Source organism: Myxine glutinosa, chromosome 7 (assembly GCF_964187855.1).
Source record: "Myxine glutinosa chromosome 7, kmMyxGlut1.1, whole genome shotgun sequence".
NCBI lineage: Eukaryota > Metazoa > Chordata > Myxini > Myxiniformes > Myxinidae > Myxine > Myxine glutinosa.
In genome coordinates this window covers 170,499,204-170,524,203 of record NC_136267.1, presented here as the reverse complement: position 1 = coordinate 170,524,203, position 25,000 = coordinate 170,499,204, and the positions used below count along the sequence as shown (strand labels likewise).

General features: G+C 48.9%; 2 protein-coding genes across 6 annotated transcripts in view; both read left to right on the top strand.

Moving 5' to 3' along the window:
• The window catches only part of LOC144893031 (uncharacterized), a 264,881-nt gene that overhangs the window by 52,864 nt on the left and 187,017 nt on the right, over window positions 1-25,000 (top strand). The gene's annotated exons all lie outside the window — the stretch shown is intronic.
• Window positions 1-25,000, top strand: part of LOC137431828 (receptor tyrosine-protein kinase erbB-4) — a 199,243-nt gene that overhangs the window by 99,288 nt on the left and 74,955 nt on the right. For all 5 annotated transcript variants that reach the window (XM_078782538.1, XM_078782537.1, XM_078782536.1 and 2 more), the window contains exon 9: window positions 15,723-15,843. In XM_078782538.1, coding sequence (XP_078638664.1) covers window positions 15,723-15,843 — 121 coding nt within the window. The remainder of the gene's footprint in view (window positions 1-15,722; window positions 15,844-25,000) is intronic.

Sequence of the window (25,000 nt, the reverse complement as noted above, 5' to 3'; positions counted from 1 at the left end):
TCACTTCATCACCGGGTGAAGCTGGAATCGCAGGAATCAATATCTTGCAAGAGACTCCTATTCTGCTAGATACCGCCACACCATCGGAGGTTGTTGCAGTCGGGGGAAGCAACATCGCTGCATCTGCTGATGCTGTTTCTGTTTCACAAAATCCACAGATTATTGCTGTTATTCCTCAAAGCAATGTTCCCACGGTGGGAGAGCACACAGATGTTACAACTAGTGCAGGTCCGTGTGCCAATATTGATGACAGCAGCGACATGCAGGATTATACAAGCTTGTGTGATTCGGAAATTAAAACTGACTCCGACGAATCTGACCTGGAGGAAGCAAACAGCCAGGTGGAAGCAATGGAGAAACCTACCAGTCTAGGTCCTACTTCCCCTGAACAAATACGACTTTTCTTGCAAAATACGTACAGGAAACGCAGTATAAACCTAACAGAATACTGTTACAGACGCGGTTGTGGATGTTAGTTTACCGAGCGGTTTGGTATGACCACGTCTGCACAGTTTACCCGATTATGCTCGAACGTTGCCGAGTCGCGCTACGCTAGATCAATTGAGGAAAAGACACACGGCTGGGATTAAAATGACACGACACCAGGGATACGGTTCTCAAGACCTCCGGAGGAGATTATATTAGGGCGGAAGGTCAGATTACAGGGATGAGAGGTACAGCATAGTAAGATAGGCACTTAATTACGGTCTTATAATAGCCCCAACAGACGACAGATAAACGGGACAAAAACTGACTCACACGGGGATTGATGGCAAGGAAAGCGGGTATCGATGGCTCAAGGTGCACTCTTGGCTCAAGGACAGGGTACTGTACGGTCCAGTAGATGCAGGGAGGTCACAGCGCTCGGAGGTAGTGAGTAGTGACTGGCTCTTCTTCAAGCTGGGGCGCATCTCACGTCACGTCCGGTACGTGGCCGCGTATATCCGGCGGGGAGTGACACGCCCTCGGCTCGTTAGCTCCGCCCCAGATGGAATCGGTCCGCCCTTCTTATTGGGTGCGGGGGGTTTACCAGGCTCCGCCCTTGACGAGGAGCTGACAGCCAGCCCCTTCGTGGTAACCCCGTGGAGCGCATGGGTAATGGCGGCTAACCGAGCCGGAGTCAGGACGCACACTCCCCGCGCGCACCGTTGTTGTTGTAGTCGTAGTTGTTGTTGTTGTTGTTTTATGGGGAAGAAGATGGGAGGAGGTATGGGAAGGTCCTAAACTCACTACTGGTGCCATATAATCACATTCTGGTGCAACGAAGAGTCATAATTAATGGAAACGAGTCCTTAACTGACATAGACTAAGAATAACTAGCAAGATGTCCGAAAGTTGTCTACGTGAGATGCGGTGGACCTGGGCACGACATTTAATGGGGGAAAAAGGGGAAGGTCGGTTCTACAGAGTGTTATTTACAGGCAATGGGACTAGGGAATGGGGGATTGGGGATAGTTGGGGAGTATTGGGGAAATAGGGGAATATTTACAAGCGGATATGGAGGCCAAATGCCATATTCGCAACATTGCACCCTTCTCTACCCTCGGGGCGTCCCGACCCGATAAATTTTTACCTACTTTAGTGTGGCACGCAGATGTAGTTCCCTCTACTATTAACTCTACCCTGAGTGCGACAGTTTTACAGATATTCACAAATGAGTAAATATGTCCCCCTGCGACGTTGCACCCTTCTCCTCACAGAAACACACCCACAGGATAACCGAATCCGGAAAGAATTCGCAAACTAAACATACAGCCGGTAGGGAGCATTATTTACAAGACTACGCTGCTATTTACACTACGATCCAGGACCTGTTTTTGGAGGGACACATGCAGATGTTATGCATAGAGAGCGCACGCATGCCAGCATCGATACACCAACCCACGAGTGCTCTGTGGCCTACGGCCTTTAATAACGTGCAGAGCACCCTTTCCCAGCACGAAAAGCACCACCCCATCATGTACAGTCAGCACCATCCGGTGCACCAATAAAGTGTCTATAAATCACCGGTGGTGTCGCAGCCGGCCGATGTTCTGCCGCTGGTCTTGCCTTCATGTGGTGCACTTGGCCTTCTTACTTCTTTAAAAAATCAAGAAAGGCGCCAACCGCGTCCATTTCTGTATTGTGGCCGTCAGGGGCCAACTAAGAGTGGTTCACCTGTTTGGCATAGGTGCCACGTTGACCCATAGGTCCTTCCACGGGTGGTGCTTGGCCGCAAAAGAACTGCGGTCCATTGTGGGTGGCCACAAACATTGCGGTCCATATGGTGTATCGATCCAGGCAGCAAACAGCGAAAGTGCAGGCCCACAACTGCGAAGCCAGCACCTCTCTCTCCTCTCTCTCTACCCCAAAGCCAGATCCTCGGAGGTGGGAGACAAAAGAAGCAGACAAGTGAGTAAGGTGGTAAGGGCGCAAAAGTGCACGCAATGCAAGGTAATGCACACTGGGGGCACATGGGAACCAGGTGAGACAGGTACGTTCCTATCGTACGCCCCCCCCCCCCACCAGGTAACCTACATGGCCCCTCCCTTACCCCTTACTGTATCCACAAAACACAACACTACCCATAAACATCTACTTTACAAATCAACAAACATCCCTACTGTCTTCCCCGTTCCTCCCCTAAACCAAATTCGTCTTCTCTCCCTCCTAACCAATCAAATTTGCCATTTTCAACTCTCATCAAAATTTGCCATCTCCAACTCAACATCATAATTTGCTATCACCAATTCATCATCAGTCCCTCCTAGGGAGGGAGAGATGGAATCACCCCAATGTCTCATCCATGTCGTGATGCGTCTCACAAATCCACAGCAATCTCATTTCCTGCAACAAAACAAAGAAAACACAGGTGTGGAGTCATCATCATCACCACAGGTAAGTGGCTGCGTATGGTGCGACAGGTTCATCAATCCTAACTATTTCCTAAATGACTTTAACAACTTTACACTACCCGGGGTCTTTCTCCGGCCAAACCATTGGCCCTCTTACAATATGGGTTCTAAAAACCAATTCCCATTGGCCAGACTGTGGTGCTTTTCAATTTGGGGTCTCACTCCCCCGATTCATCTCCCGGTGCCCTCGCACAATTTCTGGGCTGTGGCGTGTACCTCTCCCAGTGGGTCTACCCACCTGCACACCTCCACCACTGCAGTTTGCTTCCGAGCTTACCTGCTCCTTACCCTAACCTAACTACCTGGGGAAGGCCCTCTGGCGCTCTCCCCACTCGGTGCCCTCTCTGGCACTGGGCTGCCCGATCCACACCCGGGATCCTCAGGCACCCACTCACAACTACCGGCTCCCAGAGCCCACCTGCGGCCTCACCTGGCCGACATCCTCACAGTGGTGGAGTGCCCAACCAACTACACACACTAACAGGCTACACGCCCAGCCATTTCCACAACACTCATGCACCCATTCACAACACCATTCTGTCACCCGCACCACAAATGCCAATATCCAACCACAATTTACCTATACCCTCTACCTAACACTTACACTACCCGCCCCGGGTACTCGTGAAAGGGGTCCACTCTTCCCCCATTCACACCTTCGCACCATGCACACCACTCCGTACCACTCACTCCAACTCTCTCCACACACCTGTACCTGCACACCTGTGCTCTCACACCTGGTGCCACCTGCACCCTTCTCTCCCCAAGCGCATTCGCGCTGATCCACACACTCATTACTCACACACTGCTCCACACACCTGTCCAGTTGCACACCTGTGCAATCACACCTGTTCAATCCTCACACACACGGCATCATCTCAGCTAACTACTCCCTTCTGAAACTTGCGCTTCCCAGTCGTCCCTTTAAACTATTGCGCTCCCTCGTCATTATCATCCATACTAATCTACCTGCGTCCCCACTACAGGTATCAGTCACTAACTAAACTTAACGTTACCTACTGTCATCTTCTAGGGCCCTACACACATATAACCTAACCCACCCGGGCTAGTTTTCACTGCCATGCACCCCATAATCTAGTGCGCATTTGCCCCCACATGGGAAGGGTGGCAGGGATGCCAGCCTTACCCACCGGGCCCATCGCTCACTACCAATTTTGCATATCAAATTTCAACAAATTAAAAATTTGCCAATCACTGCCCATCATCTGCCAATCACTACTGCCAATCCCTTGCCAATCATCAAATTTTGTTCTTCTCTAATTTTGGGTCCAAAACACTAACCTCATCACCCAGTCTACTCACTAATACCTCTCGGTGCGCCAATCCCTGTCCAAAGCCCGGCTTCGTAAAGCCAAGCCATGAATGCGGGTTGTTCTGTGCCAGCGGCTGGACACGTCCGGCACTCGGTGCAGGGACGGGGGTTTACCCGGGCCGAGATCCCACGCACCATCTCGGCACGGAGCCATCCAATGTCCCGATCTCGACCTGCCGGAATGCCTCAACAAAAAGTGGTCGCCATGACGACTCTTTCTATCGGGCCGCCCGCTCCGCCTAGTGGAGCACGGACGCGGCCGTTCAAAGCGAGGCCCAGCACGCACCGAGGGCCCGATTCGGCTATAAGTCGTTCTAAACTCTACCCCGTCTAACGTCGATGCTTCACCTGGACGCTTACACCCCGCAGCCCGTTCCTTGCTCACACATCCAGCCGTTTCCATGCTCCTCGTACCTTTCCTTACACACCTCGGTACACCCATTCCACTCACAGCCTTGGTCACACACCTGACCACCGAACACTTTGGCACACATTCGTTGGTCGCACACCTCACCAAAACACCTCTTCGCGCCCCCTCCTCAGTCACCTCCTCTGTGACAATCACAGGTGTGCTCTCATTCGCACACCCAACCACGTGCCTCACCACCAACTCCAGCGTGCATTCCCACTCACGCTCTACCATTCCAGGTGTGCATCCTTCCATCCCAGGTGTACATCCTCGCTCACCTGTCACAACCAGCTCACTCTCCTTGTCACTCTCAATACTCTCACCTCCATTCTTGACAGCGCACTCACCCTTACTCTTGACAGCGCACTCTTTCCTCATGCACCTGTCCATCACACACCTTTCTCGTGCACACTCTCCCGTTACACCCTCTGTAACACTCACCACACCACGCTTCCATGTGCTCCCTCGCACACGCGCTACGACCGACTCACTCTCGCCAGCACCCTCACTCCTTGGCACGCACTTTTTCCTCACACACCCCCAGAGTCGGACTTTCTTGCACACCTCCTCTTTCGCACACCAGACCTGTCGCACACTTCACCAACGGCCTCTCACGAACACCCGGGTCCATCTCGACCCCCAAGCTTCTTAAATCACCTGGCGCATCATACGCACGACCATATTGGTCACCACTTACACCGCGTCCTCTTCCTCTTCGCTTCTCCTCCATCACCTGCGAATCCCTCATCCGGTTAATGAGCACATCATCACGATCCAAACACAGACTTTGGACCAATTCTTTTATCTCCTCTTTTATCTCCTTCTCATCCTCTCTCCGTCGCTTCTTAATTTCGCTCACCCCTTCTTCCACTTCTTCTAATTTCTGCTTCACCTCTTTTATTCCCCGGCAGGTCTCCTCAAGCTCATCCTCTAAGGCTACCTTGACCGTTTCCATGTGCGTCCTCACCTGCCGGTCCTTCGTCTCCATTACCTCTATCACCTCGTCCAACCTCGTTGTCAGTCCCTCACGTACCATCTGACATTCCCTCTTCGTCGCTACCAAGTCATTTTTTAGGTCATTTTGTGTCGCTTTTAACCCTCCTATTACCGCTGTGTTCTTCTTTACCTGGTCCGTTAGTTCTTTTTGTCCCTCCGTCAGCTGTTCCACCTCCTGCGTCAGGTCCTCTATGCCCCCTTGTAACTTTACAGTCCCCTTTCTCACCTCCTTCTCCATGTGCTCCTCACAGTGCCTCACCTCCTCGCGCACTCCTCCGACCTCCTCACTCACACCTCTTCTGATCTCCTCTCCCATCACTTGCATCTCCTGCCCAGATGCCACCCTCATCTGCTCCATTTCCTCCCTGTGAGCATCCAGTTTGGTTTCTACCCCCATTCTGACCCCCTCTATCTGCTGCCCCATTTGGTTAACTTCCCTTTCCGCTTGGTCCCTCATGTCCCTCAATTTGCCTTCCATCCTGTTTTCTAACCCCTCTAACCCATTTTTCACTCCCTCTATCTGATTCTCCTGGGCAGCCATTCTATTTTCTACCCCCTTTAACCCATTTTTTACCTCTTTTATCCCGTTGTCTAACCCCTCAAAATTATTGTCGAACTTCCCAAATTTCTTGTCTAACTCCTCACCGGTACCCCTCGCTTCGTCCCTCATTACCCCCAATTGCTCACTCTGAGCCCTCGCTTCGTCCCTCATTGCCCCCATTATTCTGTTTTCCATTTCTTCATTATTCTTGTCCATAAGGGCCTTCATTTGCATAAAAAACAAGTTCAAATCCACCGGGGGCGCTGCCACGGTCGCGGGCGCGGTGACCAGCGAGGCGCCATTTTGCGCTCCCGCAATGTCGGGCACAACGACGCTATTTTGTGCGTCTGCTACCCTCGCTGCTTCGCTTTCCTCCTGTCCCTCATTTTGGTCCTGGACCGACCCTGCCTCACTCTCCCCTACCGGACCCCAGCTGTCTTGGTCTGCCATAGCGCGACTTTCAAAATTCGGGTTTTTATTTCCGTATAACAAAATCAAATTTCACCGTTATAATTTCGCGCGGGAAACGCTCTCCGAATCGATTCTACTACAAATTTGGGCCTAATAACGCGCGGGAAATGCGCTCCGAATCGATACTACTACAAATTTGGGCCTAATAACGCGCGGGAAACGCGCTCCGAATCGATTCGACTACAAATTTGGGCCTAATAACGCGCGGGAAACGCGCTCCGAATCGATTCTACTACAAATTTGGGCCTAATAAATTTAGTCCCGGGTTCGAATTCCACTCCTCGACACCAATTGTTACAGACGCGGTTGTGGATGTTAGTTTACCGAGCGGTTTGGTATGACCACGTCTGCACAGTTTACCCGATTATGCTCGAACGTTGCCGAGTCGCGCTACGCTAGATCAATTGAGGAAAAGACACACGGCTGGGATTAAAATGACACGACACCAGGGATACGGTTCTCAAGACCTCCGGAGGAGATTATATTAGGGCGGAAGGTCAGATTACAGGGATGAGAGGTACAGCATAGTAAGATAGGCACTTAATTACGGTCTTATAATAGCCCCAACAGACGACAGATAAACGGGACAAAAACTGACTGACACGGGGATTGATGGCAAGGAAAGCGGGTATCGATGGCTCAAGGTGCACTCTTGGCTCAAGGACAGGGTACTGTACGGTCCAGTAGATGCAGGGAGGTCACAGCGCTCAGAGGTAGTGAGTAGTGACTGGCTCTTCTTCAAGCTGGGGCGCATCTCACGTCACGTCCGGTACGTGGCCGCGTATATCCGGCGGGGAGTGACACGCCCTCGGCTCGTTAGCTCCGCCCCAGATGGAATCGGTCCGCCCTTCTTATTGGGTGCGGGGGGTTTACCAGGCTCCGCCCTTGACGAGGAGCTGACAGCCAGCCCCTTCGTGGTAACCCCGTGGAGCGCATGGGTAATGGCGGCTAACCGAGCCGGAGTCAGGACGCACACTCCCCGCGCGCACCGTTGTTGTTGTAGTCGTAGTTGTTGTTGTTGTTGTTTTATGGGGAAGAAGATGGGAGGAGGTATGGGAAGGTCCTAAACTCACTACTGGTGCCATATAATCACATTCTGGTGCAACGAAGAGTCATAATTAATGGAAACGAGTCCGTAACTGACATAGACTAAGAATAACTAGCAAGATGTCCGAAAGTTGTCTACGTGAGATGCGGTGGACCTGGGCACGACATTTAATGGGGGAAAAAGGGGAAGGTCGGTTCTACAGAGTGTTATTTACAGGCAATGGGACTAGGGAATGGGGGATTGGGGATAGTTGGGGAGTATTGGGGAAATAGGGGAATATTTACAAGCGGATATGGAGGCCAAATGCCATATTCGCAACAATACTTTCCCGATTTATCGTCCTTCCTTGAGTGTGCTCAGGCTATTATACGCAGGCCTGACTCATTCAACTTTCGTCAGACACATTGTCACCGTTTAAGAAAATTGATCGCCAAGACGAAAAAGACTCTAAGTTAATTCATGGTGAGTTTCAAGATTGGAACAGTAAATGTCAATGGTGGTGGAAGTTCACTCCGCCAGATCCAGATCAAGCAGCTGATAAACGCAAACGGTCTCGACATAGCTTTGTTGCAGGAGACCCATGCCGTCAGATCTGTTCAGGCCCAGTGGCGACTCATTATGGATAAGAAGTGTTTCTTTAGTAACAGCTCCTCGTCTAAGGCAGGAATCATGTTTGTCTTAGGGAAACATTTCCAACCATCCTCGCTTCAATTTGCGAATATCATTGATGGCCATCTTGCCTCTGTGACCTTCTATCTCAATTAGGTCAAGTTTACAATCCTTAATGTGTATGCTCCAAGCAAAAATGGTGAGCGGATCTCCTTCTTTGCTGAACTGAGAAAGTTCCTCCAAACACTGGATCTGCAGACTTGTCTAATTATTGGTGGCGACTTTAACTGTACTGTTAATGCCTCATGCGACCGAAACGGGCCGGAACCTCAACCATGTACCGCAAAACTTTTTGCAAATATCATCGCAAAATATAATCTCCATGATGTCTGGCGCTTGCAACACCCTTCCGAACAATCCTACACATGGTGTCGTTGTTCCAACAACCACATCTCACTTGCGAGGCTTGATCGCATTTATGTAAATTCTCACCTGTTACATGGAGTTTGCAAATCTGACATCGTGCCTTCCGGTTTCTCCGATCACTCCCTAGCTCGAGCATTCGTTCAACTCTCGAAACCGTGTCCAGGGAGTTCTCACTGGAAATTTAACAATAGTTTAATAGAAGACTTCAATTTTATTCAGGCTTTTGAATCTTTCTGGACAGATCTTTTGGAACGGAAGTTAAGCTGTTCTGTTAACCCACTGGTGTGGTGGGATCTAGTAAAAACCCAAATCAAAGGTTTCTGCCAACAATACCAGAGCTTCTCAAAAAGGGCTGATTATGAAGCAAGGAAATTATTGCAATCAGAGATTTTACATCTTCAGAGGGTCACAGGACAAAATAATAATGTGCAAAGAGCCTTAACCGAAAAACAGTCTTTATTGAAAGAAATAACTGAGAGGAATGCACGTGGTGCCCTAGTTCGGATGAGAGTGCAGCACCTTAACGAGACAGACATACCAACTAAGTATTTTTTTTCCTTAGAGAAACGCCTCCCGAACAAACAGCTCTCTCAACTGCGTTTGGCAGACTCATCCATCACTTTCAACCAATCAGTTATCAAACTTTTCACAAAGGAATATTTCTCTAAAATATACTCGATGGAGCAAATAAATCCTGTCAGTGTCGCCTCTATCTCCGTAGGGCTGCCAGTGTTGTGTGAGGATGGACGTTCCTACCTGGAGGGGCCCATTACCTTGGACGAACTTGGCGCCGCTCTGCACAGCCTTGCTGTTGGGAAAGCGCCTGGATTGGACGGACTTACAACTGAATTTTATAAGAAATTCTGGCATCTACTGGGTCCCGAACTCCTCAACACCTTGAACGCAAGCTGCCAGCTTGGAGAGCTCCCTCAGAGTTGCCGACGGGCTATTCTCACCCTCATTCCAAAGAAAGGAGACTTGCTCTATATTAAAAACTGGCGCCCAATCTCTTTGCTATGCACAGACTACAAAGTATTCTCAAAAGCCCTGGCATCGCGACTTACTCCTCATCTCTCCTCATTGTTGAAAGAAGACCAATGCTATTGTGTACCCAAGCGCTCCATCTATGACAACATCTCCCTCGTAAGAGACATGATTGAACTGTGCAAAGAAAACCCCACAGATTTGGGACTTCTTCTCCTTGATCAGGAGAAGGCCTTTGACCGCGTCGATCATCGGTACCTCTTCAAAGTGCTTGAACGGTTTGGACTTGGTCCGACCTTCATTTCTTACATTAAGATACTGTATAACAATATCTCTAGTGTGCTTAAGATAAACAATGGACTTGTTACACCCTTGCCTGTCAACAGGGGAATTCGACAAGGTTGCCCCCTCTCTGGCTTGCTCTATGCTCTCTCCATCGAACCCTTACTGGGTTATTTGCGTGCTAGACTAACCGGGGTTGGGTTTTCTCATCTTGAACGGCCCATTAAGGTGCTGGCATATGCTGATGATGTGTGTGTCTTTGTGCGGAACCTCAATGACATTAACGTTGTCCGTTATTGTCTATCCGTGTTTGAAAAGGCTTCTTCAGCCAAAGTGAATTAGGAGAAAACGAGCGCCATTTGGCTTGGTACGTCATGTCACTTGGCACCCAAACTTCCTGCTCCTTTTGCATGGGCCACTGATGGCGTGAAATACCTTGGAATGTTCTTGGGTAATGACGCCACAGTAGCAAAGAATTGGGCTGGTCTGTTGGATCTTGTTGAAGGAAAACTGCAAAAATGGAGAAATGTATCTCTCCCGGGCTACTCCCTCCTCCGGTATGATAGACCTGAGCCTCGTCCTGGAGGCGGGGTTGCTATCTTTATCAAAAACTCTCTTCCTCACTCGCCCTGCACTGCACTCTCTCCACCTCACCCCCAGGAATACCTCTGGCTACGGCTTCCCCTTCGCTCCCACCTCTTGTTCATATGTGTGTTGTACCGTCCACCAAACAGTGATGACTCCATCTACATCTCGCTGTCTGATGATATGGACCAACTTCTATCTACTCATCCCAACTCTCTCTTCCTCATATGTGGTGATTTCAACTGTCATCATGCCAGTTGGCTGGGTGTGGGTACCTCTCTCACCAGCCATGGCTCCTCAGCAAAGGACTTCTGCGACTCACTGGGACTGACACAATCTGTCAATTTCCCGACCCGGATCTCAGTCAACGGAACATCTTCTCTTCTGGACTTGGTTATGACTAACTTCCCTGAAAATGTCTGCTGCTCTTCTTCTGCTCCGATCGGATCATCTGATCATGTCCTTGTTAAAGTGGACATCTCTCTGACCATCCTCAGGGAGCCTGCTCAGCGTCGACGAGTCTGGCATTTCACTCAGGCCAACTGGCACGGTCTTCAAGCAGCCATCAATCATCTGGACTGGTCTCCCATCTCTACCACCTCTGACATCAACTCATCCTGGGAATTCTTCCAAAGTAAATTGCTCTCTCTCATGCACAGATTTATCCCATCTCGTCTTCAGTTGTCATACCCTTCCTCCCGTCCATGGTACACGGAATCTTGTGGTGAGGCTGTTGCCCAGAAACAACTTGCCTTCGTCTCCTGGAAAGCAAATCCAACGGAAGGAAATCTCATTTCCTTTCACAAAGCCCGAAACAAGTGTGTGTCCACCCTCAGGAGAGCCAGGAAACAATATCTCTCCATTCTCAAGACCGAACTCTCTTATCTGTCTCCCTCTTCCAAATCCTGGTGGCGTCTGGTCAAATCCGTTTCTGGTGTTTGTTCCCCCTCCATCCCCTCCCTTACCTCAAACGGCTACACAGCTGACTCCGCACGTGAAAAAGCTGAATGCCTCAACTCTGTGTTTGCCTCTAAATCTTGTGTCCCAAACCCATCCCTCTCTGTACCCACCATACCCAGTCGTACCCTGCTGCTCCTGGACTCCGTGTCCTTTCCTCCTGACAAGGTGGAAAAGTTTCTGTCAACCCTCGACTCTGATTCTGCAACTGGACCCGACGGCATCAGCCCACGGGTCCTAAAATCCTGCTCTGCTGCTCTATCTCACCCTCTCTCTGTTCTCTTCACCCTCTCTTTTGCTCAAGGTCAACTGCCATCTGCTTGGAAATCAGCCAACATCACCGCTTTGCACAAAAAAGGTGCAAAAACAGATCCTAGCAACTACAGACCAATCAGCCTTCTCCCAATTATCAGCAAAGTCATGGAATCCATCATTGCTTCGGATATGAAATCTTTCCTCTTCTCCAATGGCTTGATCTCTGATCATCAATTTGGTTTCAGACCAGGTCACTCTACTCTGGACATGCTGCTTCTGCTGTCTCAACAATGGATGGAGGTCCTCAATGCCAAACAGGAAATTAGAGCTGTCTCCCTCGACATATCACGTGCCTTCGACACGGTCTGGCACCCCGCTCTGCTCACCAAACTCTCCTCCTTTGGTATCCATGGAAATCTCCACGCATGGCTGGCGGACTTCCTCTCTAGTCGTCGTCAACGTGTGGCCCTGAATGGGTTTCTCTCATCTCCTCTTCCTGTTCAGGCTGGAGTTCCCCAAGGCAGTGTTCTGGGCCCCGTGCTTTTTCTGGTCTTCATCAATGATCTCTCTGACTCTCTCGAAAATCCTCTCTATCTCTTTGCTGATGACTCCACTCTCTGCCGCTCCATTCCTCTTCCCTCAGATCGGCAGTCTGCTGCCTCCTCACTCTCTGAAGACCTGGACAAAATCACAGACTGGTCAAACAAGTGGAACATGTCTTTCAATCCTGACAAATCTCACACTCTTACTATGTCTCTCCGAAAAGATCGACTGGACAACCCTCCCATCTACTTTCTCAACAATCCTCTCCAAGAAGTTCTGTCGCTCAAGATTTTGGGTCTCACTATCTGCCATGATCTTTTTTGGGAAAACCACATTTCCAAGCTGGCCTCCAAAGCCAGTCGCCGACTGGGCATCCTCCGTCGTGCGAAGTCCTTCCTCGGCACACCTGAGCTCCTCACCACATACAAGGCTTTCATCCGCAGCTCAATGGAATACTGTTCTCCCCTATGGGCCGGTGCTCCTGCCTCACACCTAGCTCGGCTTCACGCTGTTGAAACCAAAGCTTTCAGAATTATTGGAATCTCCCGCGATGAAGCTATCTCTGAGGGCCTTTCACTCACTCACCGCAGGCAGGTAGGTGGTCTTTCTGTCTTCTACCGACTCCTCTCCGGCCTTGCACCCCCAGCTCTCTCTGTGCTCTGTCCCCCAAATATTCCTACAGGTCGCACAAGATCTGCCAGCAACCCTCTGATGGTTAAACTGCCGAAATCTCGGCTCTCTGCTCACCTTCACTCTTTCAATTCCTCTTTTCTCCCGCCTCTGGAACAAACTCCCTCACTCCCTTCAATCCCACTCCTCCCTCCAGGTCTTTAAAACAGCTGTTCACCACCATCTCTTATCTTCCCCCATCCAAAACCTTGATCTTTTCTACCCCCGCTAATTCACCCCAGATCCACCTTGTTTGAAATTCCAACTTCTTTCCTGGAAGTCCTGGCAGTGTCCATATGTTTTATACCTCTCCCACCGCCCCCTTCCCACGCCCCCCCCCAAAGCCCTCGCCCTCTCTCAGATCTCTCGATGTCTCCATGTCTCTCGGTCCCTGCTCTCAAATGTTGTGTTTGTGTCCTTCCCCCTCTCTCCCCATCTTGTCTACCGCTCCCTATGTTATATGTTTTATGTGTCGGTTTGTCTTTCTGTGTGATTAATGTTCGCTCTTTCACGAGCCTCGACCTTGTATACAAAAAAAAAAATAAAAAAAAAAAAAATAAATCTGATAACACAACTGTCTTATCGTGGAAGGGTCTTGGTGATCAACAGTTTGGTGGCCTCTACCCTATGGCACAGGTTCTTTGTGCTGCACCCTCCGGTAGTGTTGCTTCAACAGCTTCAGAAGTGCTTTGTGTCTTTCTTCTGGGATGGAAAGCACTGGTTGCGACCCGGGGTCCTCAGCTTGCCACTGACCGATGGAGGCCAAGGCCTGGTTGACATAAAGAGCCGGTTAATGGCCTTTCGACTTTCGGTTGCTCTACGCATGCTGTACATGCACCCCTCTCCACCTTGGGTCGACGTCGCTCGTCGCCTTTTGCAGCAGGCGGGGAGACTAGGCTATGACCACGCTATATTCTTGATGGATCTCTCGCATCTTGATATGTCTCCCATCTCCAGTTTTTATCAGAGTGTACTAAACGCATGGCGAACTCTAACGACAACAAGAGCTACGCATTCGTACACAAAGCAAATGGTCTTGATGGAACCTTTGTTTTACAATTCAATTTTCCATGATATGCCTGCTGATAGGTGTCTCGTTCAATGCTTTGTCGCGAAGAACATAAAATCGGTCGCCGATCTTTTAAGCCCAAATGGCAGTTGGATTGGAGCTGATGCATTGGCAAGCCTGGTTGGCGTGCGATCCTCCAGAGTTGTGGCACGTATGCTACGCTGTGTGCTTCATACCTATGTACAGCTTGCACCTAACTGGGAGCAAGTCCAAGCAGACAACGAACAAGGTGCTTCTCCTGCTACCTTTCCTGAACTTATTTGCAAGTTTTCTCTTGCCAACTCTCCTCCGTGTACCCCCTTTAGCATAGGATTCAATGGGTTTCCTAAACAAAAAGACCTCTATTTGGGTTGCGTAAGTTTTCTTTTGCAAGGGCAAATGACACAGCGGAGGGTTCGATGGAGAGACCTCTTACCTTGTTCCCCCCCATATTTTCCTAATTGGAAAGGATTCTATCATCCTCCTGTGCCGCCACGACATGGTGACCTCCAATGGAGACTTGCACACTGGATCCTCCCTTCTAACCACTTGCTGCACCGCTTCTCAAGTCTCCTAGCAGATGAATGTCCCTTTTGTAAAAGGCCTGAAAACCTCTCAAACACTTGAGAGCACACATATTTATGTTGAATGTCAACGGTTGGCTCCTTTATTTATCTTTCTTAAGAATTGTTTTGGCAGGATTGGCTTGGTTTTCAACACTTGTGTTTTCATTTATGGCTTAGACATCTCACACAAGAATATGAATGATGTGTTAGGTAATTTCCTGCTTGCACAGGCAAAAATGGCAGTGTATAAATCAAGAAAAAGAAAAGTTGATGATCTTGGAGCTAATGAGGAAAATGCCTTGTTCTTGTTTAAAAATCTTGTGACGAGCCGTGTAAAGTTAGACTTTGCCTTTTTTTCAATAACAGGAAGGCTGCCACAGTTTGAGACCAAATGGTGCATAAAAGAAGTCATTTGTAAAATCCTGGAGAAACGTTTATTGTTTTGTGAAATGTTCTGTGCATAATTTTTACTGTATTTTTTTTTTTGTTTTGTTTGTTTGTTTGTTTCCCTCTTTGAAATGAGAATGTGACCCCTATTTGGGGGTTTTCATTTCTATTTTTATAATAAAAAGATACAAAAGTCTCTCTCTCTCTATCTCTCTCTCTCTATCTCTCTCTCTCTATCTCTCTCTCTATCTCTCTATCTCTCTCTCTCTCTATCTCTCTCTCTCTCTATCTCTCTCTCTATCTCTCTATCTCTCTCTCTCTCTCTCTCTCTCTCTCTCTATCTCTCTCTCCTCTCTCCTCTCTCCTCTCTCCTCTCTCCTCTCTCCTCTCTCCTCTCTCTCCTCTCTCCTCTCTCCTCTCTCCTCTCTCCACACACACACTTTAGTATTCTCAGGACACTAGTGAAGTGCAGGTTAGTAAGACTAATCAACAATGTGAATCGCACTAACACCAGTGTAAAAGGAAATGTTTTATCCACGCAACAACACTGCTGCCTTAATTATAACTTGTTTAAAATAACTTGTCAAAAGAAATGCTATAAAAACACATTTTATTTCAATTTTTTAGAAGGTTGTGATGATAGTCCTCTCATCAGGAGAATAAGGTAATGCCCAGTAATTTCAGGTTATGGTCCTTCACCGTTCTCTGGGTGTGTGCAGCGTGCAATGGAGTGAAAAATGGTGATAACTGGATACCTGTCAATGCCAAGAATGTGCACCAGTTCAAGGACTGCACTACAATCAGTGGGAACCTGATATTTCGTGGGACCAGCTTCGATGGGTGAGTTTGATAGCGCACAGTGATATACCTGCTAAACCTCTTGTACCGTACAGGTAACTGCACATCACCATTTGGTCTGAGCTTGGAAAGACAGATTGACCCATGTTTTTGTAACATGGGCCATACATGTATGGCGGTGTCATCATGGTAAAGCACAAAGCATAATCACACCAAAAAGCCTGGTGTTGGCTTGACGGTTAATGTGTCTGCCTTAGTATCTTATGGTCTTGAGTTTGGGCCCATGTCGTGCCATTAAATAACACCAGGTGCTTGGATTGAGCCTCTCATTCTTCCGAGGACCTCAAAATGAGTACCAGCCTACGGGGGCACTGCATCAACACGATCATTTTCCTAAAGTACCTGGAAAATAGGGTTGGCCAGATAACCTAGAGGTGTGCACACACACCTCTGAGCTGTCCGACTTGGATTCGAATCTCGGCCCGACTATAGACTGGAAGCGTGGTGTTTCGCAGGCAGGCCGAGGCTTCAATCTGTGTGCCATCCCTCGAATAGACGTTAAACTTGGCGTCCCATCTACCAGCATTAGTTCGTGAATTTTAAAGATTTTTTTTGTTTTGGCCTGAAAAATGTTTTGGTTTCTTATTTTAAAATTATTACTTGCACGAATTTTTAAATTAAATTATTATTAACCCATCTCTTGTTTGTCCCTCAGCCCTGTTGTTGCTTTGGTCCCCCTTTCTGCTGTTCTTTTTGTACCATTGCGTCATGATTCTAATTCTGAGTTATTAGAATTCTGTGCTATCATGATTCCTGACTTTGACCACAAAAAAACATAGAATGCCAGCAAAAAAATCAGCACACGCGAGCATGGCATTGTGAAATGTGGTCGCGCTGTTTTGTATGTTATATTTGCCAATACACAGCAATCTTTAATTTGCCTCGGATAGAAATACACAGCACTGTATCAGTGAGGCCTTGCTTCACTGTCTGAGATGAGGCGCTTCCTTCACGTGGGATAAAAAAAATTTATAAATCATTTTTTGAGTGCTGATTAAAACTCGTCTTGAAAACGTCATCAAATCTGAAGCAAAACATGACCAAAACACACAAGCAGAACCTCTTCTGCTCATACATCCAGAGCCAAGGACATTTAAGCTGCCCGGTAATTTGCCAAGTATCCTGTGTTTTATGTTCCTCCTCACACTTTACCTTGCTTTCATATTTCATAAACCACACAGTCGCTGCCTACAATACCTTACCATCAGAACAAAGGTGCATTATACATGCATACATATGACAATCTAGAAACTACAATGGAACTCAGTTGAGAGCAAACCTCCACCATGCTGACCAGTTTCCCTTTTCTAAGCCATTGATAGGTCGGCCCTGGATTCGGACCTGAACCAAAATCTATTCAGCTTGTTCTTGTCACCTAACGAACTCGTCCACCAAGTTTCATCATAATCCGTCCATAACTTTTTGAAACAAGATGGTATTCCTTGAATATTTACCCCATGCAGTCAACTTGGTGCGAGCGAACTCTTCTCTTTTTGAAGGGTTTTTTTCTTTGATCCAATATAGCTGCCAAACCACGTGAGCGATTACATCATAGATTTATATTCTCTAATGTAATTGTTACATTCAAAACGATGCGATTACATTCAAATCTGATCAGACTAAGCGTCGTCACTTTCGAATTATGACGTCATAATTAGGGCACCAATGACATCATCGTTAACAAAACTTATTTCCCATGCGGAGTTCTTTACAATGAGCCATGCTTCATTTTTTTTCATGGAGCGGTTTTGGAGATATAGAGGTGTAAAGTTTTTCCAAGATGGCGTCCGTACCATGTGACCTATAACATTATAATTATGAATAAAAGCAATTCTACAGGTGAAGGCACTCCTATGGCAAAATTTCATGTTAATCAGACCAACGGTTGCCGAGAAAAAGAATTTTTTAAATGCAGATACGCGACACGTACGTACGCATATATGTATGCCACACATATGCACGCATGCAACCAATCGCTTACTGCTGCATATCTATGTGTGTGTGTGTGTGTGTGTATATATATATATATATATATATATATATGTATATATATATATATATATATATATATATATATATATATATAATATATTGTTACAGACGCGGTTTTAGATGTTATTTTACCGAGCGGTGGTGTATTACCGCGTCCGAACAGTTACTCCCCGATTAGAACCCGATCCCGCCCAACTCACCCGATTCCACTCGAACGTTGGCCGAATCGCGCTACGCTAAATCAATGATGGAAAGGACACAACGGCTGGGATAAATGAAACGACACAAGGGGTACAGTTCTCAAGACCTCCGGAGGAGGATATAATTGGTGATGCAGAAAAGGGGTAGATTACAGGGTAAGAGGTAAAGCACAGAAAAGATGGGCACTTAGACACAGTCTTATCTATCCCCGACAGACCACAGACAAACGGGACAAGACTGACTTACACGGGGATTGATGGCAGGGAAGGACAGGCAGTCGATAGCACAAGGTGCACCTTGGCTCAGGGGCAGAATCAAACGCGGTCCGGTCCAGAGATGCGGGGAGGTATTCAGCGCTCGGAGGTGGCGTCTTCTCTCTCCAAGCTGAGGGCGCATCTGACGTCACCTCCCACTTCCTGCGCATGCTCAGCGGGGAGTGACACGCCCTCGGCTCGTTGTCTCCGCCCCAGATGGAATCGGTCCGCCGCTTCTATTGGGTGCGGGGGGTTACCGGGCTCCGCCCTTGACGAGGAGCTGACAGCGAGCCCCTGCGTGGTAACCCCGTCGGAGCACATGTTCAATGGCGGCTAACCAAGCCGGAGTGAGGACGCACACTCCCCGCGCCGCCGCTGTTGTTGTTGTTGTTGTTGTTGTACCATGAGGAAGAGCTGCGGGGAGGTATTGGGAGGTCCTAAACTTTCTAACGGTGCCATACAATCACATTCTGGTGCAACGAAGAGTCAGAATTAATGGAAACGAGTCCTTAACTGACATAGACTAAGAATAACTAGCAAGATGTCCTATAGTTGTCTACGTGAGATGCGGTGGACCTGGATGCGACATTTAATGGGGGAAATAGGGGAAGGTCGGGTCTACAGAGTGTTGTTTACAGACAATGGGACTAGGGAATGGGGGATTGGGGATAGTTGGGAAGTATTGGGGAAATAGGGGAATATTTACAAGCGGATATGGATGGAGGCCAATCTCATATCCGCAACATTGCACCCTTCTCTACCTCTGGGCGTCCCGACCCGATAAATTTTTACTTACTTTAGTGTGGCACTCAGATGTAGTTCCCTCTACTATTAACTCAACCCTGAGTGCGACAGTTTTACAGATGTTTACAAATGAGTAAATATGTCCCCCTGTGACGTTGCACCCTTCTCCTCACAGAAACACACCCACAGGATAACCGAATCGAGGAAAGAATCCTCAAACTAAACATACAGCCGGTAGGGAGCATTATTTACACAAGACTGATATTTACACTACGATCCAGGACCTGTTCTTTGAGGAACACATGCAGATGTTATGCATAGAGAGAGCACGCATGCCAGCATCGATACACCAACCCACGAGTGCCCTGTGGCCCTACGGCCTTTAATAATGTGCAGAGCACCCCATCCAAGCACCAAAAGCACCACCCCATCATGTACAGTCAGCACCATCCGGTGCACCAATAAAGTGTTCAACAATAATGCACAATCAAGTGTCCATGGTCACCGGTGGTGTCGCAGCCGGCCGATGTTCTGCCGCTGGTCTTGCCTTCATGTGGTGTACTTGGCCTTCTGGCTTCTTTCAAAAATAAAGAAAGGCGCCAACCGCGTCCATTTCTGAATTGTGGCCGTCAGGGGGGCCAACTAAAAGCGGTTCACCTGTATGGCATAGGTGCCACGTTGACCCATAGGTCCCTCCACGGGTGGTGCTTGCCCGCAGAAGAACTGCGGTCCATGGTGGGCGGCCACAAAAATTGCGGTCCATATGGTGTATCGATCCAGGCAGCAAGCAGCGAAAGTACAGGCCCACAACTGCGGAGCCAGCACCTCTCTCTCCTCTCTCTCTGCCCCAAAGCCAGATCCTCGGAGGTGGGAGACAAAATAAAGCAAGTGAGTAAGGTGGTAAGGGCGCAAAAGTGCATGCAATACAAGGTAATGCACACTGGGGGCACATGGGAACCAGGTGAGACAGGTACGTTCCTACCGTACGCCCCCCCCCCCCCCCACCAGGTAACCTACATTGCCCCCCCCTTACCCCTTACTGTATCCACAAAACACAACACTACCCATAAACATCTACTTTACACATCAACAAACGTCCCTACTGTCTTCCCCGTTCCTCCCATAAACCAAATTCGTCTTCTCTCCCTCCTAACCAATCAAATTTGCCATTTCCAACTCTCATCAAAATTTGCCATCTCCAACTCAACATCAAAATTTGCCATCACCAATTCATCATCAGTCCCTCCTAAGGAGGGAGAGATGGAATCACCCCAATGTCTCATCCACGTCGTGATGCGTCTCACAAATCCAACAGCAATTCTCCTTTCCTGCACACAGAACAAAGAAAACACAGGTGTGGAGTCATCATCATCACCTCAGGTAAGTGGCTGCGTATGGTGCGACAGGTTCATCAATCCTAACTATTTCCTAAATGACTTTAACAACTTTACATTACCCGGGGTCTTTCCCTGCCAATCCATTGGCCAACTTACACTATGGGTTCTAAAAACCAATTCCCATTGACCAAACTGTGGTGCTTCTCAATTTGGGGTCTCACTCCCCCGATTCAACACTCGGTGCTCTCGCACAATTTCTGGGCTGTGACGTGTAGCTCTCCCAGCAGGTCTACTCACCTGCACACCTCCACCACTGTAGTTGCCACCCGAGCTTACCTGCTCCTCACCCTAACCTAACTAACTGGGGAAGGCCCTCTCGCACTCTCACCCCCTCAGTGCCCTCTCTGGCACGGGCTGCCCGATCCACACCCGGGATCCTCAGGCACCCACTGACACTAACGGCTCCCAGAGCCCACCTGCGGCCTCACCTGGCCGACATCCTCACAGTGGTGGAGTGCCCAAACCAACTACACACACTAACAGGCTACACGCCCAGCCATTTCCACAACACTAATGCACCCATCCACAATACCATTCTGCAACCGCACCACAAATGCCAATATCCAACCACAATTTACCTATACCCTCTACCTAACACTTACACTACCCGCCCCGGGTACTCGTGAAAGGGGTCCACTCTTCCCCCATCCACACCTTCGCACCATGCACACCACTCCGTACCACTTACTCCAACTCTCTCCACACCACTCATTCTCTGCTCCATATATTCCACACACCTGCACTTGCACACCTGTGCTCTCATACTTGGTGCCGCCTGCACCCTTCTCTCCCCGAAGCGCATTCGCGCTGATCCACAACACTCACTACTCCACACACCTGTCCAGTTCTCACACAGCATCATCTCATCTAACTACTCCCCTCTGAAACTTGCGCTTCCCAGTCGCCCCTTTAAACTATTGCGCTCTCACGTCATTATCAACCACACTAAACTACCTGCGTCCCCACTACAGGTATCAGTCACTAACTAATCTTAACGTTACCTAATGTCATCTTCGCTAGATCCCTAACAATATAACCTAACCCACCCGGGCTAGTTTTCACTGCTATACACCCCATAAACTATAGCTCCCTTTGCCCCACCATGGGAAGGGTGGCAGGGATGCCACCCTTACCCACCGTCATACGGCGCGATTGGGACCTTGTGGGACCACCTCGTGTGCGAGTCGTTGCCCGCCTGCTGGACCCCGTGTGTCGCCCCTTGCGGGGTCAGCGCGGGGCCGAACCGGCCGGGCCCCCACAGTACATTACCCCCAAGGGGCTCTCGTGCCTCCCCTGTCCCTCTAAAAACTACCCCTGTTGGTGTCGATGCATGGGTCACACTTCCGCAACCCGCTACCCATTCCATACCACCACTACCTTGCTCACCCACACCTCGCACCTCTCCCATCACCGGACCCTCTCGCTCGCACCCTCGTTCCATACCCTCCGGACCAGCCATACACCTCACTCTTGGCCTCTCACGAACATCCGGGTCTATCTCGACCCCCAAGCTTATTAAATCACCTGGCGCATCATACGCACGACCATATTGGTCACCACTTACACCGGGTCCTCTTTCTCTTCGCTTCTCCTCCATCACCTGCGAATCCCTCATCCGGTTAATGAGCACATCATCACGATCCGAACACAGACTTTGGACCAATTCTTTTACTTCCTCCTTTATCTCTTTCTTATCCTCTCTCAGTCGCTTCTTAATTTCGCTCACCCCTTCTTCCACTTCTTCTAATTTCTGCTTCACCTCCTTCATCTCCTCGTGCGCCCCTTTAAGTTCTTTCTCTAACTCCACTTTATTTTTTTCTATGTGCTCCCGCACCTCCCGCTCTTTAACCTCCATCACCTCTACCACTTTGTTCATTTTCCTCGTTAGGTCCTCATGTACCGTCTGACACTCTTTTTTAATTACCCCTACGTCCTTTTTCATCTCCTTCTGTGTCGATTTTAAACCCTCTATTACCGCTGTGTTCTTCTTTACCTGGTCCCCCAACTCCTTTTGTCCCACTGTCAGTTGTTCTACTCCCAGCGTCAACTCCTCTATACCACCTTGCAATTTTACAGTCCCCTTTCTCACCTCCTTCTCCATGCGCTCCTTACAGTGCCTCACCTCCTCGCGCACTCCTCCGACCTCCTCACTCACCCCTCTTCTGATCTCTTCTCCCATCACTTGCATCTCCTGCCCAGATGCCACCCTCATCTGCTCCATTTCCTCCCTGTGAGCATCCAATTTAGTTTCTACCCCCATTCTGACCCCCTCTATCTGCTGCCCCATTTGTTTAACTTCCCTTTCCGCTTGGTCCCTCATGTCCCTCAATTTGCCTTCCATACTGTTTTCTAACCCCTCTAACCCCTTTTGCATCCCTTCCATTTGATTCTCTTGAGCGGCCATTCTGTTTTCTACCCCCATTAACCCATTTTCACCTCTTTTATCCCGTTGTCTAACCCCTCAAATTTGTCGTCTAACTTCCCAAATTTCTTGTCTAATCCCTTAAAATTATTGTCTAACTCCTCACCGGTACCCCTCGCTTCGTCCCTCATTACCCCCATTTGCTCACTCTGAGTTTGAGGGACGCCTGCATTTGCGCCATAAATTGCTCCATGAGGGCCTGCATTTGGGCCATCCCTCCCACTTGTGCAGCGGATGCGGCCGCCGTAGCTATGTGCGAGGCGCCATTTTGCAAACCTGCCGCCCTCACTGCTTCGCTCTCCTCATGTCCCTCATGTCCCTCAATTTGGTCCTGGATCGACCCTGCCTCACTCTCTTCTACCAGAACCCAGCCGTCTTGATCCGCCATAGCGCGACTTTCAAAATTCGGGTTTTTATTTTTGTAAAACAAAATCAAATTTCGCCGTTAATAATTTCGAGCGCGTGAAGCGCGCTTCGGGTCCGATCTCACTCCTCGACACCAATTGTTGAGGACGCGGTTTTAGATGTTATTTTACCGAGCGGTGGTGTATTACCGCGTCCGAACAGTTACTCCCCGATTAGAACCCGATCCCGCCCAACTCACCCGATTCCACTCGAACGTTGGCCGAATCGCGCTATGCTAAATCAATGATGGAAAGGACACAACGGCTGGGATAAATGAAATGACATAAGGGGTACAGTTCTCAAGACCTCCGGAGGAGGATATAATTGGTGATGCAGAAAAGGGGTAGATTACAGGGTAAGAGGTAAAGCACAGAAAAGATGGGCACTTAGACACAGTCTTATCTATCCCCGACAGACCACAGACAAACGGGACAAGACTGACTTACACGGGGATTTATGGCAGGGAAGGACAGGCAGTCGATAGCACAAAGTGCACCTTGGCTCAGGGGCAGAATCAAACGCGGTCCGGTCCAGAGATGCGGGGAGGTATTCAGCGCTCGGAGGTGGCGTCTTCTCTCTCCAAGCTGAGGGCGCATCTGACGTCACCTCCCACTTCCTGCGCATGCTCAGCGGGGAGTGACACACCCTCGGCTCGTTGTCTCCACCCCAGATGGAATCGGTCCGCCGCTTCTATTGGGTGCGGGGGGTTACCGGGCTCCGCCCTTGACGAGGAGCTGACAGCGAGCCCCTGCGTGGTAACCCCGTCGGAGCACATGTTCAATGGCGGCTAACCAAGCCGGAGTGAGGACGCACACTCCCCGCGCCGCCGCCGCTGTTGTTGTTGTTGTTGTTGTTGTACCATGAGGAAGAGCTGCGGGGAGGTATTGGGAGGTCCTAAACTTTCTAACGGTGCCATACAATCACATTCTGGTGCAACGAAGAGTCAGAATTAATGGAAACGAGTCCTTCACTGACATAGACTAAGAATAACTCGCAAGATGTCCTATAGTTGTCTACGTGAGATGCGGTGGACCTGGATGCGACATTTAATGGGGGAAATAGGGGAAGGTCGGGTCTACAGAGTGTTGTTTACAGACAATGGGACTCGGGAATGGGGGATTGGGGATAGTTGGGAAGTATTGGGGAAATAGGGGAATATTTACAAGCGGATATGGATGGAGGCCAATCTCATATCCGCAACAATATATATATATCAGTCATGCGACTTCATACCATCAGTGGAGAACCGCCAGTAAGATGTCCCATACAGCTTCTGCTGCACCTTACTAGGAGCGACAACCACCGCCTGCCACACGGTAACATTATCTCTGGTATCCACTCATTATATGGAGTCAACCTGGATGCGGTTGGGAGTTACTAATTAGTATCTGTAATTTGCCGCTCCAACCTAATGAGCCAACGTCATGACATCGTCGGCACGCATGTCCGCATTGCCTGCCAAGCTCCAGAGGGGCCAATCTACCAGTGCGTCATTATGGATGTTAAATTCAGATACTGTCAAATATGTCAATATATATATCGTTTATAGCCCCATCTCTCAAAGGTGAAGGATCACTCACATGTCCGTTATACTCCCTTCATAAAAAAGATGGGACAGTCTTGGGCAATATATGCAGGACTCATTGAATTGCTCCACATCGCAGAAAGGAGCATCTTTCATCCACATTTATGAAGGAAGTAGTTGCATCTTCCTTATGTTGTTG